The 20,928-nt window shown below is 43.5% G+C and overlaps 1 protein-coding gene across 2 annotated transcripts; it reads left to right on the forward strand.

Annotated features, from left to right (window-relative positions):
• The first annotated feature begins 736 nt into the window (after positions 1-736).
• On the forward strand, positions 737-19,904 carry LOC134957710 (torsin-1A-interacting protein 2-like). 2 transcript variants are annotated; one of them, XM_063939807.1, is made up of 3 exons: positions 737-897; positions 12,552-14,693; positions 17,593-19,904. In XM_063939807.1, the coding sequence occupies exons 2-3, from the start codon at positions 12,719-12,721 to the stop codon at positions 18,348-18,350; spliced, it is 2,733 nt and encodes a 910-aa protein (XP_063795877.1). In that variant the 5' UTR covers positions 737-897; positions 12,552-12,718; the 3' UTR covers positions 18,351-19,904. The 2 variants fall into 2 exon arrangements, with proteins under 2 accessions (XP_063795877.1, XP_063795878.1); XM_063939808.1 differs by having other exon boundaries at positions 12,555-14,693.
• Positions 19,905-20,928: the final 1,024 nt, after the last annotated feature.

The raw sequence follows: 20,928 nt of genomic DNA on the forward strand, positions 1-20,928 counted from the left end.
TTTAGTACTAGCGCAAAATTATTTTTCAAGGTAATTAATAATCTCTAAATTACAATTATAAATCTAGAATGCTTGAAGAACAGAAACTTTAGTGTATGGTATATTGGGGGTAATTCAGACCTGATCGCTTGCTAGCATTTTTTGCAGCGCTGCGATCAGGTCAGAACTGCGCATGCGTATGCACCGCAATGCGCAGGCGCATCGCACAGGTACAAAGCGGATCGCCGCTCAGCGATGGGTTTGTAAGAAGAATCCATTCGCACGGGCGATGGCAAGGAGATTGACAGGAAGAAGCCGTTTGTGGGTGATAACTGACCGTTTTCAGGGAGTGGTTGGAAAAACGCAGGCATGTCTATGCGTTTGCATGGAGGGTTCCTGACGTCAATTCCGGTCCCGGACAGGCTGAAGTGTTCGCAGCGGCAGAGTATGTCCTGGGCTACTCAGAGACTGCACAAGATCTGTTCGTACAGCTCTGCTAAACATGCGTTCGCACACTTGCAAAGCGAAAATACACTCCCCTATGTGCGGCAACTATCTGTACGCAGCAGTGCAAAAAAAACCCTAGCGAGCTAACAGGTCTGAATTAGGCCCATTGTTTGTAGTTCCATTTGTTTGGGACCTCTGATAAATATATCTGTCTGTACAGCATAGAACTACATATCCCTCAATGCTGTGCTGCACTACACCCTCCCCTTCCCACTAGTCACTATATAAGTGATGGTGCCAAAGATCAGGAAACTCCCTTCCTGACACAGGGCTGTTTTCTGCTCACTTTCGTTTCTGTGCTAGAAGTGGAAGTTACATAGGAAACTTGTACTGAGGACAAATATAGAATAACTTGCTGTGTACGTCTCTTACTGCAGAGAGTGGAGGATTGCAAGTTCCTGTATCTCAGAGGTATGTGTCAGTGTCTGCCTGTCACCATTATGCTTCTTTTTCTTTTCCTTTTTTAACACTTTCTTTGCTGGAGATGAATCCCTTCTCCTACCTAAGAAGGGCTGTCTGGTTTTAAATATTTATTGCTGATTCACAGCTGTCTGCTGTGAATAAGGGGCCAATTTGTCAACAATCATATATGCATTGCAATCTAGGACCGATATACACGCCCCTAACAGTATTGCAGTATGTGATTATAACAGTGTGCACACGCGCCAGCAGAGGCCACGAAATGAGCCCGTCCCTGCCATGTGCACAGAGTGAGGAGACCGCATCCTCAGTCATCATCATCATCATCATCATCAGACATCACTCCTGTGTCGGGACTCCTGAGCATGCACGGTCTATGTACCACGTATGTGTGGCGGTCATTGCCACGCATGCATTACATTTGTGTTGTGTAACCCATAGGCTACAACAGCACAATGCCATCTCATATGGCGTTAGCTGCGCGGGACAAACTCCGGGATGTTTCGCATTCCAGAGCTTAGTACATCTGACAGCATCAAATCCCCAGTAGAAACCTATGGGCGTTGCAGCTGCTGTCGGAAGTGGAGGGACTGCAGCAGATATTGGAGATGTCTGCTGTGGTCCCTCCTTCTTACATTTGGGTGATACCAATATTTGCGGGTATTGAATGAAAACGTCACATTATAAGTCTGATGAAGTTTGACATTTAAAAATCATTAAAGGAAGAGTTAAAGCAGCTTTGGACTACAGTAAAGGCCCGTACACACTGGTAGATATATCGGCCGTTCTCTTGAACGGCCGATATATCGCGGGACCGTCGGCCAGTGTGTACGGCCGATACGTCTGTGAACTCCGTCGTTCACAGACGTATCGCGTTGGCTATGCAGCACAGCCGACGGCCAATATATCTACCGATATATTGGCGCGTCGCTGTGTGTGTACGGGGTGGTCGGCCGACCGCCCGTACACATGCTGCGGTGGCCGCCGGTGATTGACAGCTGAACTGGGCGGGCGTGTGTACACGCCCGCCCAGTTCATCAGTGTGTATGCTGAACACACTGCCCGATCCGTCCATAGATATATCTGCAGATCAATTGATCTGCAGATATATCTATTAGTGTGTACCCACCTTAAGAAGAACATCTACTGTAGCCAGTGGACTAACTGCAAGAAACCTATCATACCATATTGAGATGAGGCTTTCTTACCTACCTCATAATGCTGCCCACTAGGACATTCCGGGGCAGGAGTTGCAAGTGGCAGGTGCTGGGGGTGTGGCTCTGCGAATGTTATAATTGTGGCACCACCACCCCACTGGAGAGGTGTGCAGAATCCAGGAGAGTTTTCTCTTCTCTCTGGGAGACCTCCCTGAAATTCAGGAGTCTCTGAGGACTTTCAGGAGTATAGGGAAGTATGCTTTATAGAAAGATATTAGATACCAGACAAGAAAGTCTTTTTTGTATCCATCCCCTTACATTACCCATGCAGGGTACTTTAATATGGTTCAAGGCAGGTAGATAAGTGGTTATAAATGCAACAAATGGGTACTGGATTATGTCCAAACAATTTATATTCTAAATGGTTTTGCTGGGAGACACACCAATAAGGTGTTGTTCTAAGACGCCCAGTAGCGAAGGGCTTGTACTAATGTGAGGTCAGTTATTTTGAGCATAAGAAAACTGGCCTGGTTGGTCTGACTTCTAAATGCATAAGTCAAGCCTACTTAATATGCAGAGGCAATGCAAACATTTCTGAAAGATTATAGATGATTGTGCAAAAGCAGGAAGGGGCAAAGGTTACATAGGTGACAGACAAGGGTAGAGAATGATGAAGGAACACATACTGTAAAACAAGTCATTAAAGACCTGTTCTTAATTCTTATGTTTGATATTTTAGTAGACAGGGAACTATAGTCTCTGTTAATACCTATTTTAAAGGGTAACTCCTCCCAAAAGTAATAATTCCATTGTGGATGGAATTCTATCAAAACATTAATGCAAAATATCTGTGTGCAGTGGGTGGTCCCCAGGAATGATACTAGCTTCTGCAGGTGTGGTATGGCTTGCCGGCACTTGGGATCCCGGCGCCCAGCAAACCGGCATCGGGATCCCGACCGCCGGAATGCCGTCAGCGGGGTGAGCGCAAAAGAGACCCATGTGGGCTCACCACGCTGCAGTCACAGTGGCGTGCTATGCGCACAATGCTATTTATTTTCCCTCCAGGGGTGTTGTGTACACCCCCAAGAGGGAGAATACTTGTCGGTATACCAGTGATTGGGATTCTGGCGTTGGTATGCTGAGCGCTGGGATCCCGACAGCTGGTATATAAAGTGCCACCCACTTTTGCTGAAGCAAGGTGGTTATTGCCAGACCACTGCAGACATCAGGCGACCTGCCAGGTTTGGTTAAACAGAAGCCCCCAGATAGGTGAATCTTCAGCATTAATGTATGATTTATGGAATTCTAATGGAAAAAAAACAAAACAGAATTTTCAGATTTGGATGAAATTATCCTTTTAGAGTTTCTTAAACAAACAAAAAAAAAACCCTAATTTATTTTAATGATGTCTTCTTTTACAGTCTTTGCAAGTAATCAAACTTAAAGCCTAATTCAGACCTGATCGCTGTGCTGCTAATTTTGTTGTCCTGCGATCAGATAGTCGCCACCCAGGGGGAGTGTAAATTCGCACGTGCAAGTGTGCGATCATAGTGTACGCCATGTGAAAATGTCCCTCAGTCAGCGGACAGCTACAAATCCGTTCGCAACTCACTCACCATTGAATGGTTTTTCCAGTGTGTGCAGTCTGTGCGTAGCCCAGGACTTACTCCTACAGTGCGAAAACGATGATTGTGGCCGGAGCGGACGTCACACACCCTCCCAGAAAACGCTTGGGAACACCTGCGTTTTCCCTGACACTCAAAGAAAAGGTTACCACCCACAAACGGCCTCTGCCTTTCAATCAGCTTGCGAATGGCTGTGCGATCGAAATTTTTGCACCAGCTTGTTGCTGTTTGGCGATGCCTGTTGTTTGGCGATGCGCGTGCGCAAACGATAATCACCCGCTGTACGAAAAAAGCAGTGATCAGGTCTGAATCGGGCCCTAAGTGACACACAAGTTGACTTTTATATTTTTGATGAATGTAAAATAGAAATCTTTGATTGGAGTAATGGAATCAGATTTATTGTTGCTAAATCCCCAAATAGTTACATTGCTTGATACTTTTGTGGGTGGGAACTCAGTGGAACTGATTATTCTGTAGATATCTTGTACTTTGTATTTCATATATTTGCGATGGGTGCTAAGCGAGGGGGGACGAAGATGCTCACTTCACCCAGTGGTGAAGTGAGCGAGCTAACTAGATTTGGCCAATCTAGAATCAGCGGGGCCGCGCATCGCTATCGCTGTGGGGCATACACACGGAGAGATCTGTGCTTAATTTCTAAGCAATCCATCTCTCCGTGTGTACCCCCCATTACTGTGTCCCTTGGATTGCATATTGCATTGTATACTCAGCTTGCTATACACTTGACATCAGTATTACTATACACTCATAAAAATGACTCATCCGGATCTAATCAGTAGTTACAAGTGCCACTTATGTATATGGAGTGCAAAGTGCCATCTTATAATGATAATAAGATACCTTTTGGTGCTATATCAGTTTGTTCCATTCAGTTCTGCAGTATTGGTGGACATAGAGACTAGCAGGTGTGGTATAGCAGGTCGACAGTGTCTAGGTTGACATGCACAAAAGGTCAACAGGTAAAAGGTTGACATAACTTTTTCAGGTGTTTTATTGGTGTTGTTTTCTTTGTACAGGTTGAGTATCCCATATCGGACTTTTTTGAGTGAGAGTGAGATAGTGAAACCTTTGTTTTTTGATGGCTCAATGTACACAAACTTTGTTTAATACACAGTTATAAAAAATATTGTATCAAATGACCTTCAGGCTTTGTGTATAAGGTGTATATGAAACATAAATGAATTCTGCGCTTAGATTTAGGTCCCATCACCATGATATCTCATTATGGTATGCAGTTATTCCAAAATACGGAAAAATCCCATATCCAAAATACCTCTGGTCCCAAGCATTTTGGATAAGGGATACTCAACCTGTATAAGCACATGGACCCCCAGTAAGTGTACCATATACTCTTGCTTTGCTCGCCATGCTTCGGGCAAGGTTACTATTCCCAATCGTAATCCATGTGGATGGTAAAGTATGGAAAAAGGTAAAAAAATAAAAACAAATCCAAAAAAGTCATGTCGACCTTCTGGTATGTCGACCATTGTCACGGCAACCTATTGACTGTCGACCTAGTGTATGTTGACCTATCATCCGGACCCTGAGACTAGCTTGCCAATATGGTGGTAGATGTATAACTTTATACTCCCAGATGATATACCCAGCAGGAATATACCTTTACATACAGGTGTGACACCATTACTAGGTCTCTGAAGTTATATGTCATTGAAGGAGAGTATTCCAGAGATTAAAGTGTCCGAACATGAGATGGAGAAGTTGGAATGCATTGGCACTCAAAATTATCGATGGTCTATGACCAATGTTGAATACTTTTGCCATAGATATGAGAGAATCAGATGGTTTCCCACCATCTATAATGCACAAGCAACAAATATACATATTGTTTTTTTACAAAGTGCTGTGACATGGAGCTTAGCTCTGCCCCCGACACTCCCGCGATGCTCTGCCCCCGGATCTCATTGGCCCACAGTCTACTGAATTGTAAAGCAGGGGTGACCATTGGTTGGTGAAACCATTGATTGTCCCCTTGCAGATGGTTTCACACCATCGAAGTTACACATCAATGTTACAAATGATGGTGACCATCGATGGGTACCCCACTGATGGCCTAACCATTCCCATATGCATGGGCCCCTACGACTGCATTCCCCGGTGGGCCTTTCACACCCCAGTCCGACACTGGGTGTGTGATATTAGTGTGGCCTGTGTGTATGAAGGATGTGATGTCAGTATAACCTGTGTTTAGAAATCAGTGAGTATCAATTTTATATATCAATGCATCGGAAGAGGGGGTCCTAAATTATTAATTTTCCTAGAGTAGGGCCCCATGCAGTCTTAATCCGGCTCTGCTGAATGGGCATTATATCTGGCACTGCTGAGGACATTACACGTATCTGGTACTGCTGGGTGCACTACATGTATCTGCCACTGCTGGGCGCATTGCGTGTATCTGGAATTGATGGGGTCATTATGTGTATCTGGCACAGCTGGGGGCAGTATGTGTATCTGGCACTGCTGAGGGGAATATGTGTATCTAGCACTGCTGGGGGCAGTATGTGTATCTGGCACTGCTGGGGTCATTATGTGTATCTGGCACTGCTTGGGGCATTATGTGTGTCTGGCACTGCTGGGAGTATTACGTGTAACTGGCACTATACCGGGGGCATTATGTGTAAGGAGCACTACTGTGGGCATTATGTGTAACTAATATAGTTGCAAAGCCACACTCACTTTCACAGGAGCGCACATGCATTAGGGAAATGCAGGACCCGTAGATAGGGATTACCTGCCCTATCCCCGAGCAAGCAAGAGGCAGCAGCGGAAGGAACATTCGGTAATTAGCCAGGTTTCATTTTTCTTAAGTAGTCCACACCCCAATTAAGTTTGGAGACGACTGCAGTATGTCTCTTTAAAAACATACACCAATTCATCTTTTCTCAAATGTCTTTAGTTTTGTTTCAATTTTTTATATTATAGATTATTTTGCATATGTTTTATTAAATAAAGCTCTATGCTACACACAAAGGGGCTTATTCTGGGAGCAAAGCAAAAAAAAAACAACTAACTTTGAGTCCGAATCAAACCATGTTGCAAGGCAAGGGAGGCAAATACATTTATTATTTTTGCATGTAGGGTAAGTACTGGCTGCTCCTGCATGTGTCCTATAAATAGTGGGCAGCGGAAAAACCCTAGCATGCGATCAGGTCTGATTGACCCCCAATGTCCAACAGTTGTTTTTGTTCACACCATGGCTTTGTATGCTTACCTGAATTATGCAGTGCCTCATAGGAAATCCAGTTATAGGGGCCCACTGTACCAGTATTGAAAATAATATATTGGGCTTGATTTGGATTTGGGAGCAAAGCAAAGAGCAAGTAGTGTTAGAGGTCATTCAGACCTGATCACACGCTAGTTTTTTTCGCTGCGATCAGATCAGAACTGCGCATGCATATGCACCGCAATGCGCAGGCGCGTTGCACGGGTACAAAGCGGATTGTTGCTGTGCGATGAGTTTTACGAAGAATCCATTCGCACAGCCGATCGCAAGGAGATTGACAGGGAGATGGCGTTTGTGGGTGGCAACTGACCATTTTCTGGGAGGGGCTCGGAAAAATGCAGGCGCGTCCAAGCGTTTGCAGGGTGGGTGTCTACGTCAATTACGCTCCCGGACAGGCTGAAGTGATCGCAGCGGCTGAGTAAGTCCTTGGCTACTCAGAACTGCAAAGGATCTTTTTCACCTGAACGCTGAAGCACTGTGAGTACGCTAGACTGGAATTACCGATCACCAGGAACTCATTAATTACGGACCTTTGCGGACATAGAACGTCCTGCCAGGACGTTTACATAACGAGTCACCATTCTCTCTCACAGAGCAGGAGACCGGTCTCCATTACCTTTTATAAATCTTATACAAAGTGTCAATTGTTTTATTTTATTTTTTATATTTTTTTATTTTATTGCTACTGTCACTCATACTGTTTGCTAGTGGTAATACCGCAAAGAGCGCGCTCAGGTATTAAGGTACAAATTAACACTGTCATTTTAACGATTATCAGCCTATTAAACAAGTTCATATCTAGACAGATCCCATTGCCTTCATTTTAAAATACTATATTTATTACACCTATATATACTTTGCGTACAATTCTCAAATTGACATAGGAAGAGATAACAGAATTTCACTGCATTCTCTTGTTACTAACCACTATTTTTTACATTTTTTATATATAATATAATTTTTACAATTTAATAATTTAATAATTTGTGCACGAAACTGCATTTTATTCACTCTTTAATAAACTACCATTTCTGAGTATTAACCAATAGCGCCAAAGGTTGGTCACTTCCCCCTAGAGATACGCTCCCGGACAGGCTGAAGTGATCGCAGCGGCTGAGTAAGTCCTTGGCTACTCAGAACTGCAAAGGATCTTTTTGTACCACTTGGCTGCACATGCGTTCGCACACTTGCACAGCTAAAATACATTCCCCAGTAGGCGGCGACTATCTGATCGCAGTGCTGCAAAAAACTGCTAGCGAACGATCAGGTCTGAATGACCCCCATTGACCTGTTCTATTTACATTGTCTTAATTGTATTTTCTATCCATTTTTTATAGCAGCAAACAAATCATTGACCTACATTTTATAGTCGGATTCCATGGGGGTATATTTACTAAGCTCCCGATTTTGACCGAGATGCCGTTTTTTCTTCAAAGTGTCATCTCGGTTAATCTCGGTCATTTACTAAACACTAATCACGGCAGTGATGAGGGCATTCGTAATTTTTTGCTAGTTCAGGTAAAAAATTACGAATGAATACACCATCGGTCAAAACGCGGCTGTTTAAGTATGAATCTCGGTCATTTACTAAGAAGTGCAAAGCAAAAAAAGAACAAACACTGCCGTGAAAAATTACAACTCGTAAAAAAGTGCTAAAAAAAAACAGAACTTTTTTTTTTATTCGTGTTTGGATAGGCATGCACGGATCCATGAGATCCGTGCATGTATATCAGTGGGAAGGGGTGGGAAAGTGCTTATTTTTTAAAAAAAAATTGCGTGGGGTCCCCCCTCCTAAGCATAAGCAGCCTCGGGCTCTTTGAGCCGATCCTGGTTGCAGAAATATGGTGAAAAAAATGACAGGGGTTCCCCCATATTTAAGCAACCAGCATCGGGCTCTGCGCCTGGTCCTGGTCCCAAAAATACGGGGGACAAAAAGAGTAGGGGTCCCCCGTATTTTTAAAACCAGCACCGGGCTCCACTAGCTGGACAGATAATGCCACAGCCGGGGGTCACTTTTATATAGTGCCCTGCGGCCGTGGCATCAAAAATCCAACTAGTCACCCCTGGCCGGGGTACCCTGGGGGAGTGGGAACCCCTTCAATCAAGGGGTCCCCCCCCCCCAGCCACCCAAGGGCCAGGGGTGAAGCCCGAGGCTGTCCCCCCCCATCCAATGGGCTGCGGATGGGAGGGCTGATAGCCTTTGTTGTAAAATAAAAGATATTGTTTTTAGTAGCAGTACTACAAGTCCCAGCAAGCCTCCCCCGCATGCTGGTACTTGGAGAACCACAAGTACCAGCATGCGGCGGAAAAACGGGCCCGCTGGTACCTGTAGTACTACCACTAAAAAAATACCCAAAAAAACACAAGACACACACACCGTGAAAGTATAATTTTATTACATACATACACACATACATACATACTTACCTTATGTTCCCACGCAGGTCGGTCCTCTTCTCCAGTAGAATCCAAGGGGTACCTGTTGAAGAAATTCTACTCACCAGATCCAGTGGTCCAGGCTCCTCGGATAATCCAGGGATAATCCACGTACTTGAATAAAACAAAAAAACGGTTGCCCGACCACGAACTGAAAGGTGACCCATGTTTGCACATGGGTCACCTTCCCACGAATGCCAGAAACCCACTTTGCCTTCTGGCTAAGTGGGTTTCTTCAGCCAATCAGGGAGTGCCACGTTGTAGCACTCTACTGATCAGCTGTGTGCTCCTGTCCTCACTGACAGGCGGCACACGGCAGTGTTACAATGTAGCGCCTATGCGCTACATTGTAACCAATGATGGGAACTTTGTGCCCTGCGGTTGACCTAAAGTGACGTCACCGCTGAGCAGAAAGTTCCCATCATTGGTTACAATGTAGCGCATAGGCGCTACATTGTAACACTGCCGCGTGCTGCCTGTCAGTGAAGACAGGAGCACACAGCTGATCAGGAGAGTGCTACAACGTGGCACTCCCTGATTGGCTGAAGAAACCCACTTAGCCAGAAGGCAAAGTGGGTTTCTGGCATTCGTGGGAAGGTGACCCATGTGCAAACATGGGTCACCTTTCAGTTCGTGGTCGGGCAACCGTTTTTTTGTTTTATTCAAGTACGTGGATTATCCCTGGATTTGCCGAGGAGCCTGGACCCCTGGATCTCGTGAGTAGAATTTCTTCAACAGGTACCCCTTGGATTCTACTGGAGAAGAGGACCGACCTGCGTGAGAACATAAGGTAAGTATGTATGTATGTGTGTATGTATGTAATAAAATTATACTTTCACGGTGTGTGTGTCTTGTGTTTTTTTGGGTATTTTTTTAGTGGTAGTACTACAGGTACCAGCGGGCCCGTTTTTCCGCCGCATGCTGGTACTTGTGGTTCTCCAAGTACCAGCATGCGGGGGAGGCTTGCTGGGACTTGTAGTACTGCTACTAAAAACAATATCTTTTATTTTACAACAAAGGCTATCAGCCCTCCCATCCGCAGCCCATTGGATGGGGGGGGACAGCCTCGGGCTTCACCCCTGGCCCTTGGGTGGCTGGGGGGGGGGGACCCCTTGATTGAAGGGGTCCCCACTCCCCCATGGTACCCCGGCCAGGGGTGACTAGTTGGATTTTTGATGCCACGGCCGCAGGGCACTATATAAAAGTGACCCCCGGCTGTGGCATTATCTGTCCAGCTAGTGGAGCCCGGTGCTGGTTTTAAAAATACGGGGGACCCCTACTCTTTTTGTCCCCCGTATTTTTGGGACCAGGACCAGGCGCAGAGCCCGATGCTGGTTGCTTAAATATGGGGGAACCCCTGTCATTTTTTTCCCATATTTCTGCAACCAGGATCGGCTCAAAGAGCCCGAGGCTGGTTATGCTTAGGAGGGGGGACCCCACGCATTTTTTGGGGGGATTTTACATTGTTTAATTAAAAATAAAAAATAAAAAGAACCCCAGCACGGATCACACAGATCCGGCCGAGATTGATTGTAAAAAAAAACGGCAGTGTTTTGCTAATCACTGCCGTAAAATTAGGAAAAAAAAAACGAATGACATCGACATCGGAAGAAAAGAAAAACCCGAATACGACAGCTTAGTAAATCCATCGTAATAAATTCAAAAAGTTGCAGTTTTACACTGTCGATGTCATTCGTGATTGAACTTTGACCTATTTTCGGAAATTACGAATGTTAGTAAATGTACCCCCATGTCTCAAATCGCAGTCATCAAAAATTATTAGTTTATGACAACTGCTTGAATGGATACATTTCATTGTCATGACTACAAATGAGTGAATGAATTTGGCATGGACTGGACTATGGGCATCATTCAGACCTGATTGCTCCTCTGCGAATTTGCAGAGGTTTGCGATCAGATAGTCGCTTCCCAGACAGAGATAATACCCGCCCCGTGCAAGTCTGCGTACGCCTTGTGAAAATCTCTGCAAACGCCAGTCAGCTACAAATCTGTTCGCAACCCCTCACCATCAAATGATTTTTCCAGTCTGTGCTTAGCCCAGGACTTACTCCTAACAGTACGATAGAAACAGACTGATCGGGTCCGGAGCTGACGTCACACACCCTCCCTGATAACGCTTGTGCACGCCTGCTTTTTTCCTGACACTCCCAGAAAACGGCCAGTTACCACCCCCAAACACCTGCTTCCTGTCAATCAACTTGCGCACGGCTAGCGATCAAAAAAGTTGTTTGATTTTTTGACAGTTTGGCTTTGCGCGTGCACGCTACTATCCGTACACACGCGCAGTCGATCGATAATCAGCCACCTTGTGAATTCGCACTTCAGCAATCAGGACTGAATTACCCCCTATGTTGGATTTTGGTCTTTAAGATCAAAATGTTTTGTTTTTTTTTAGTCTGAAATCACTATGGAAAATGCAGAAAAGTCCATTCATACATGGAATTATATAATGAATGAATGAAAATGTATTGGTCCTACATTGTGAATAGTTGGTATTGCATCTGATTCGGAGTTGTATGTAAACCCGATAGTTTACGCACAACTCCGATGTTTCTTGAACGGCGCGTGTACAAGATCTGTGCTGCGCATGTGCCAATCTTGTACTACGAGATCACTCACAGTGCCTCCTAAGCTGAAGCATGATTGGCATGCTGTGGCTGATTGGCGGCAGAGAGAGGACAGCAACGGGGATCTTTATCATAATGTCACCCCCGTTTTGTAGGTGGGTCGAGGTCGGGGACTGCGTCCAGAGGAGTTCCGGTAAGCTTTCTCAGATGGCTGGTGGCTGCAGTGCAGCACTTGGATCCGCGATGATGGCAGGAGGCTTTTTTCTCTGTAGATGTTGTCCAAAGATGCAGCAGTGATGCAAGTAGCGTAAACCTCTGAATCAGGCCTATTGATCCCTGTTGATGAACGCGCTGTTCGATTAAGTTAGCTTCAGAAACCGTGTGCGCTAAACCCCAGAGGGAGGACTTTTCCTTGCAGCCTCAGGGTTGCGCGCAGGTAAAATGATGGGTAATTAAACATCTCGGCATAAAACCCTGAACCTAATTGAATCGCTCCCTATTAATTAGCCTATACTGTACCATAAAGACTAGTATCTAGATATTGCTTTATATTAAACCTTTTATTCTTTTCTCCTAGCAGATTCAGAGGAGATTGGGTCATAGCATGTAAAGACAGATATAATGAAAAGACGAAGTTCTCATCACTTGTCTGGGTTATAGAAATTACTAGAATTACCTAAGAAACGTGGAGAACACAAAGGCAAACTAAAAACTATCCACTAAATAAAATCTTCAACACAAATTATGGACCCAGCACCATCAGTCCACCCAGAGGAGAAACAAATTCAACCGAATTTACAGCAAGCATTATATGGTAATGAACCTCTGAATAAGCAACCAACTAATTCAGCACAGCTAACCTCCGAGGTTCCTCAGCTCTCACATGACCATACATCTGTAAATTCTAAATTATGCCATGATGATCTTCGTCCCTCAAATGGAAAAGAAGGACATCATCTAAAATCTTCAGTGGATGGAAAACAAGAAATCACTGATAATATAATTGTTCAATCAGAAGTAATGACAGAACAACTCGCCAAAGACCTAGAAGAAATAAATATCTCACCTGAGAAAAAAAATCCCGCCACTGAAACCCCAACTTCAACCTCATCAGAGCCATATGTTGATAAACACAAAGTAACTGCTGACACAATGACACAAGCATCTGGCACAAAGGATCCAGAACATCCCGCCATTGAAAAAACAACTCAATACTTCCCAGACCTCATTGTTGACAAAGGCAAAGCAACTCCTGATACAACGACACCAGTATCTGGTGCAAATGAGCCAGAAGAGTCTGCCATTGCAGAACCAACTTCATACTCCCCAGAGTCATCTGCTGATAAAGACAAAGCAACCGCTGACACAGCAACTCCAACATCTGGTGCAGAGGGTCCAGAACATCCATCCATTGAAATCCCAACTTCAACCTCATCAGAGCCATATGTTGATAAACACAAAGTAACTGCTGACATGATGACACAAGCATCTGGCACAAAGGACCCAGAACACCCTGCCATTGAAAAGACAACTTCATACTTCCCAGAGCTCATTGTTGACAAAGACAAAGAAACTGCTGACACAACAACACCAGTATCTGGTACAGATGAGCCAGATGAGTCTGCCATTGCAAAACCAACGTCATACTCCCTAGAGCCATCAGCCGATAAAGACAAAGCAACTGCTGTCACAACAACACCAGCATCTAGTGCAAAGGGGCCAGTACAGCCTATCATTGAAAAGCCAACTTCATACTCAATAGAGTCATCTGTTGACAAAGCAACTCCTGACACAACGACACCAGCATCTGGTGCAAAGGTTCCAGAACATCCTGTTATTGAAAAGCCAACTTCATACTCCCCAGAGCCAACTTTTGACAAAGATAAAGCAACTGCTGACACAGTGACACAAGTGTGTGACACAAAAAGCCCAGAACACCCTGCCATTGAAATGCCGATTTCATACTCACCAAAGCCATCTGCTCATGAAGACAAAGCAACTGCTGACACAACGACACCAGTATCTGGTGCAAAGGGCCCAGAACACCCTACCATTGAAAAGACATCTTCATACTCACCAGAGCCATCTGTTAATAAAGGTGAAGTAACTGTTGAAACAATGACACCAGCATCTGGTGGAAAGGAGCCAGAACATCCTGCCATTGAAAATCCAATTTCATACTCATCAGAGCCATCTGTTGACAAAGACAATGCAATGGCTGACACAGCAACACACGTGTGTGGCACAGAGGGGCCAGAAAATCCAACATCATCTTCACCAGAGCCATCTGTTGATAAAGATGAAATAACTGATGACACAACAACACCAGCGTCTTGCGCTAAGAAGCCAGAACATCCTGCCATTAAAAAGTCAACTTCAAACTCATCAGAGCCCTCTGTTGACAAAGACAATGCAACTGCTGACACTGTGACACAAGTGTGTGGCACAAAGGGGCCAGAACATCCTGCCATTGAAAAGCTATCTTTATACTCATCAGAGCCGTTTGTTAATAAAGACAATACAGCTGCTGACACAACGACACCAGCATCTGCTGCTACGTATATAAAACAATCTGTCGTAAGAAAAAGAGTCCCAGAAAGGCTGGGGGAGATCCATGAAGCGAAACAACCCACTGACAGATCATCATCCCCTCTAGTAGATAAAAAAGAGAGTATAAACATACACGCTACGTGGAGCATGTTGGTACCAAGTGTTATTGGTAAGATGCTATACATCAACAATTAATAAGTTACTGAAATAGATTATCATCAATAATTGCATATATAATAGTTCACTAAATGTAATTGGTTATATGGTATACTAGGTGGTTCTGTGGTATACTAGCCTTACTAATAGAAAGTTACAAGTAGCATGAATGGTCTATGTCTCCTCCAGTATTACAGGCCTGGAGCTATAAGAATGGGTATAAAAGATAAGTTTAGTAACAGGCAAAAATATTTAGAAGGCTTTATTGAAGAAAAATAAAAGACACAAAAGATTTACAGAACGTATATAAGTAATGTAAAATTAAAAAAAAGAGTAGAGGAATATTGACTTTTTGGCCGATTAAATAAATTTTGCTGCCTGCAGTTAGCATAGTATTATTGCTTAGGACAATTACATGTGGACTTGATATCATAAAACTGACACTGAGGAAAGTGAGTAAGGAATTGTAAACCCCACCCCTCTCCGGTGCCATCCACCCCCATGGTCTCATCAAGTGGTATGGGTAAGTTAATCCCTCCCACATCTCACCACTTATACATTTATTGATATTTCACCAAGGAACATAACTTGGCCCATGACCTCTTATGACTCCAATTCCCTCTTTATTACAACATTGTTAAAATAAAGAATTTAGTAAACCCACGTAGAACCTGGCTGCTTGATGGAAGGAGGGAGATATGCATTCTCATGGGGTTCCTGATTTTTGGGTGAAGGATCCGCACTGGAATTCCCTTTGGTTTCCAGTATACAAAGGCACGCAAGACACAGGAAATATGCAAAGGTATTAATTAAGAACAATGCCAACTACCACACATTCAATGACATTCCAGTGATATCATGGGGTCCGCGGTTCTCCCCAGAGTTAGATAGATACATCCAAATACAGTAGAAAAAGAAGACTTTTTGTTGGGGGCAATTAAACTTGACATTACATAATGGGCATGCAAAGGTTACTTAATTAAAACATAACTTTTATTTTAATATACAGTAAAATAGAATTGATAACCTATTTGTCAAAAGTAGTAAAACAAGGACTTCAGGACATCCAACTGTGATCCTCCAATAATTTTTTCAAAATCCACTAGGAAACAATGGTAACAAATACCTATCACAATATTATTCACAGTATCCTGTGACCGTATAATTCAGTGTCTCGTGACACCTTTGATCATAAGACGTTCTGCTCTGGGTCTAAGTACCCCCTGCGGTGATTCCTGTTCCTGGACATTTGTTAATGCACAGCCCAAGCTTTTCAGGGGATGTAGTTATGTGACCGACGGTCACAATACCTCTCCCTGCATCCCGAACACTCAAAATACCGACAGTCGACATGCCGACTAGAAGGGACCATTCCCACTCGTGGGTGTCCACGACACCCATAGAGTGGTAATAGAACCTGTGGCGATCGAGCCCGCAAGGGGCTTCATTGCACTCGCCCCCTCCCGCCGGCATTCTGCAGCCGGGATCCCGGCATCGGGATGCTGACCACCGGTAACACAGCCCCAACCTCTTTTGAGGGCCTATACTAAATTGTATGAAATATACTTACTGTCTTATATTTATAGTTCTATCATTGAAAAGTATTCTCCTATCTCATTATAAAAAAAGTACTGTAATAAAAAAATGACTGTCAGTTATCTCTCTGACCCTGATGTAAGGCATTGCAGTCTGATTGCTGTCTAAAAATCAAGTACTGGCCTTTAATCACAAAACAAAGACTGCACATATCATAGTGATATGTGCAGTTCTTTAAATCTGCTACACATTGATGGCGGATTACTCACACTGATGAGCCCATATACAGCACCCATGGACGACGGCACTTCGGTAAAAAATCCACAAACTACGGCGATGTAATTAACACATCTAAATGTTGCAGTGTTCTGCAGTTTGTGGATTTATTACCGAAGCACCGCCGTCCATGGGTGCTTGTTAGAGGCCATGTTATTTGAAGTGCACGGGCCCCCCTTAGCCTTAATCCGGCTCTGCCTTGATTTCCAGGCATGTCAGCACTTGTGGTTCGATAAGAGAGACCTGTAGTCTGCCTATAAAGAACAATATTATTTAACCATTCAATTAAACTATTACCTCTGCACGCAAAGCCCAGAGGGGTGAAAAGAAGCATCCTGGACTTTCAGCCCATGGCTGTTTGTCCTTGTGGAGGAGAACCTCCATTTTGGGGGTCCCCACTTCCCTAGGGATTACAGCCCTGGGCTGACCAGTTTGGTGCTGGCTGCCATAATGGGAGGTGGACCCCGCACTAGAGTCAGCTGCCCCATTTTGTTCAGCCAAGTGCTGGTTAATGGATAATAGGAGGGAACCACACCAAATTTTTCTTCTATTTTCCATTACCAGCCTAGGCTCAGAGGCCCGGGGCTTTTTAGTGATTTATGGGAGGGGGGGGGGGGGGGGGGGCAAGGGGACACATACACACAAGCTGTTTGCTTTTTAAACAAAATCTAAATATTAACCCTTTTCATCCTTAATAACAAACCAAAGCCTGCACAGATCGTAGTGATCTGTACAGTCCTTCATACCAGGTCTGCTGTCAAAGGCAGATCTATCTGGTTTGTTGTCAGCTTTGCAGCAGGTTCTACACCCAGTGCTTAGTAAATCCAGTGTTTCTATTGTTGTCTATGTTAAATAATCAATAGACTATTGCTGTCTAAATTTGGCTTTTTTATGTGAATTTCCGTCAGACATGTCTTTAGTAAATCTCCAGATTGCAGATCCGATAAAAATTCACATACAAACCCAAACTCCATGCTTAGTTTTAGTTCATATACTCAACATCATTTAGGTGCTGGTTTTGTTCTATTTGGTGCAGATGATTTGCATTTATTCTTATGGAGATCAAGTAAAACTTGACACATTGTCTTGTTTGTCTACAGGTTTTATTGCAGTTATTGTGGTTATCTATATCTGCTTATGGAGAGGACCCACAGAATCTTCAGGTTCCAGCAGCTCAGTCCTGCAGATTTTCCAAGATGAGTTCAATAGCCTCAAAGCTGATTTCCCTGGACAGAAGGACGATTTGTGGTTGAGAAGTGGAAAAATGTTGAAGAATCATCTGAACAAGTCCGAACCACTTGAACCTGCTACGTTCATTCTCACTGCAGCCCAAGATGGGGAACACACTTTACGCTGTTTAAGTGACCGCCTAGCAAGTACCTATGCCATTTCCCACAATGCTAGGCATTTGATGGTTCATGGACCCTCTATGGCTAAATTTGATGGTGTCCCTACAAAACTGCTGATAGATGAAGAGCTTACTGCAGGGTTTGAATCTACCGCTCGTGCAGCAGTCTTTTACCGCATAGAGACCCTGCCCCCTAGTTCCTTACTCATCCTTTACAAATATTGTGATCATGAGAATGCTGCCTTCAAGAAAGTGGCACTAGTGCTCACAGTGCTCTTGGATGATAAATCACTGAACACAGACATGTCCCTCACTGAACTGGAAGAGAAAGTGAAAGATTTCATATGGGAACGATTCATTAGCTCAGACAGCATCCGATCGCACCACGAGCTAGACAGTGATAAGCTGAGTGGGGTGTGGAGCCGCATTTCGCACCTTGTTCTTCCTGTTCTGCCTGTAGACTCCATCGAGGCTGGAAACTGTCCTCGGAACCAGATGGAAGATAAATAAAGATCGCAGATTTGAGACTATAAAACAGGGATGGGGAACCTTCGGCCCTCCAGCTGTTGTTGAACTACACATCCCAGCATGCCCTGCAACAGTTTTAGCATGGCCATATAGCAAAACTGTAGCAAGGCATGCTGGTATGTGTAGTTCAACAACAGCTGGAGAGCCAAAGGTTCCCCATCCCTGCTATAAAAGATAGTGGTGAACTGGCCAAAAGGACTTCGATTAATCTAAGTGTGCCTTAACTTACATAAAGAACATCACATAAAATGGTTACCTATCTGTCAAATCCGCATATCTCAAAGCGTTCAAGCAGTTGAACTATGACCTGCTGAACAAGCAATTGAAAAGGAGACTACGATGCACTTTTTTCAAGAAATTTGCTTATTTGCACTATTACAACTTGATCAAAGGAGCTGTTTTACATCATCATCATCATCAACCAATAAGGTTCCATGTAATAACTACATTGTATAGCAATTATGATTGTTTTTTTTTAAAGGGAAACATTATAGAATCAATTCAGCTTTTAGAAATATTTAATCATGTATAATTAAGACATGAACAGGAGAAAATGAATGTACTGAAATAATATATTTTAAAATTAGCTTTTGTACTTTAGCATTCAATTTAAAGTAAACAGGTAATTGTAATTAATTGTTATTAACAAAACTTTGTTTTCTTACGTAAATGTTTCTTGCAATATTGAGTGCAAAGCTAATGAACCTGTGTCTCTGGGTTGCGGAGCTGCAGGTTCTGGCAGGGCACACTGAAACATTTAGCTCCACAGTTGGTGATCCAGAACTAGCCCAAGCCAAGTTTACATCCACTAATAGGAGGCTCTTTCCCCTGTACTGGACAGATATGGGTTTGGTGATATGTCTACCACTCTCTATGAAGACAAAAATACAGGAAAAAAATAAATTTCCGTCCTAGTGCTGCAAGCTCTATCTAATGGCTGCTAGGTGTTACCAATCTTAATTTGTCTTTCTCTGCGTTTGGAGCTCAGTGTGTAGCACTGGGGCACAATTCTGTTCAACACTGTAACATGTGCAATGCCGCCCTTCAGCCTGACAATGACACTTCTAGGCTGCTACTTCTTCCACAACCATTGGCTTGGGTCAAAACTTGAAAATGATTATTCTACGCGCTCTTATTTGGAGAAATTGGGGAAGCCTGGAATATTAGAATCTAGAAGGAGTAAATTTGAGTATTCCTCTCTCAAATCTGATGTTATACAAGTGTGAAGTTGGTGTGGAGAGCCAAAATCCTCACACTCCATCCAACATCAGATTTGTTCATTGTTTACCAAATGTATTCATTTTAGCCGGATTTATTGTGCAATATTTTATAAAGTGGGGTAAGGCCAAATATCCGTCCCAGAGTCAGCCGTTCGTTAGCAGGCTGTAGTGCACCACATAAGTTAGTGTTGTTTCTAGCTTTCTATACTATTTACATCTGTAATAGGATTATTATTATTATCATCATTTATTTATATGGCGCCACATGGGATCTGCAGCGCCAAATTACAGCGTAAATAAATAAGCAAAATGTGAAGTCAGTGACTTACAGTTCAATACAATATAGGACAAGTAGAGGGTATATAAACATAGCTGCGTCAGTAAACTGCACTTATCAGGATGGCAGAAAACCTGAGGATTTGGTGCCATCAAAAAGAATATTGAAAAGAAGATAGGTTAAGTAAGAGACGTAAAAGCATATGAGGGATCAGGACCCTGCTCGTGAGAGCTTACATTCTAAAGGGAAGGGGCACACAAACAGGGGTGACGCAGATGGGGTAGAAAGTGAGAGTGGGCCGCAGAAGGATACACGTTATATGTAGACTAAGCTTTCAATGTAGTTCTGTAGCTAATAGAATGTAATTACTTTGTTTTATTGAACCTGGTCTCAATATGATCTCTACCTAAAACTTTCCTTTTATGCACCGTGTTCACATCCACTAACATGCACATTTCTGATTTCCCAGCTCTCATTCACACACACACTATGAGGGTTATGTAATAGATTCTGACATTACGGAACCAACGTGATTTTGGTGAGTTTGACACTAAATATAAAGCAGCAATATACGTAAGAGGTACATTTGTTATTATGTCAAGAATGCAAAGCTTTAACAACAACACTATATGCAGTAGATGCACTTTAAAAATGATTTTGGTGATAATATGTCCACTCTCATCCAGTGCAGAAAAGTATATATAGTAACCCCTCTAATGCTAAGGATGATTGGGACTCCTGTATAGGGTGAGGAGAAGTGCTACAGATTAGTCTGGTCCACAGATCTTCAGGACTTCAAAGTAATACAAATTTTTAATTGCAAGACACTAATTTTTAGTGATGGCTGGGCAGGAGGTGGCAGATTGATGAGTTTCTGGTACTGATGTGCAATGATGTCACTCAGGGGTTGCAAGGTCATACCACTATAGAAAACAGTGCAGAGCTGGGAGATGGGTGGAGGGCACTGAAAATGTCCTACCTCCTGACAATAACAAATAACACTAAAGAATTTATGAAGTCCAGGGACAAAGGAGAGTGTCCTTGATCCTGGCTTCAAAAAACT

The sequence above is a fragment of the Pseudophryne corroboree genome, chromosome 9 (assembly GCF_028390025.1).
Source record: "Pseudophryne corroboree isolate aPseCor3 chromosome 9, aPseCor3.hap2, whole genome shotgun sequence".
In the NCBI taxonomy this organism is placed as follows: domain Eukaryota; kingdom Metazoa; phylum Chordata; class Amphibia; order Anura; family Myobatrachidae; genus Pseudophryne; species Pseudophryne corroboree.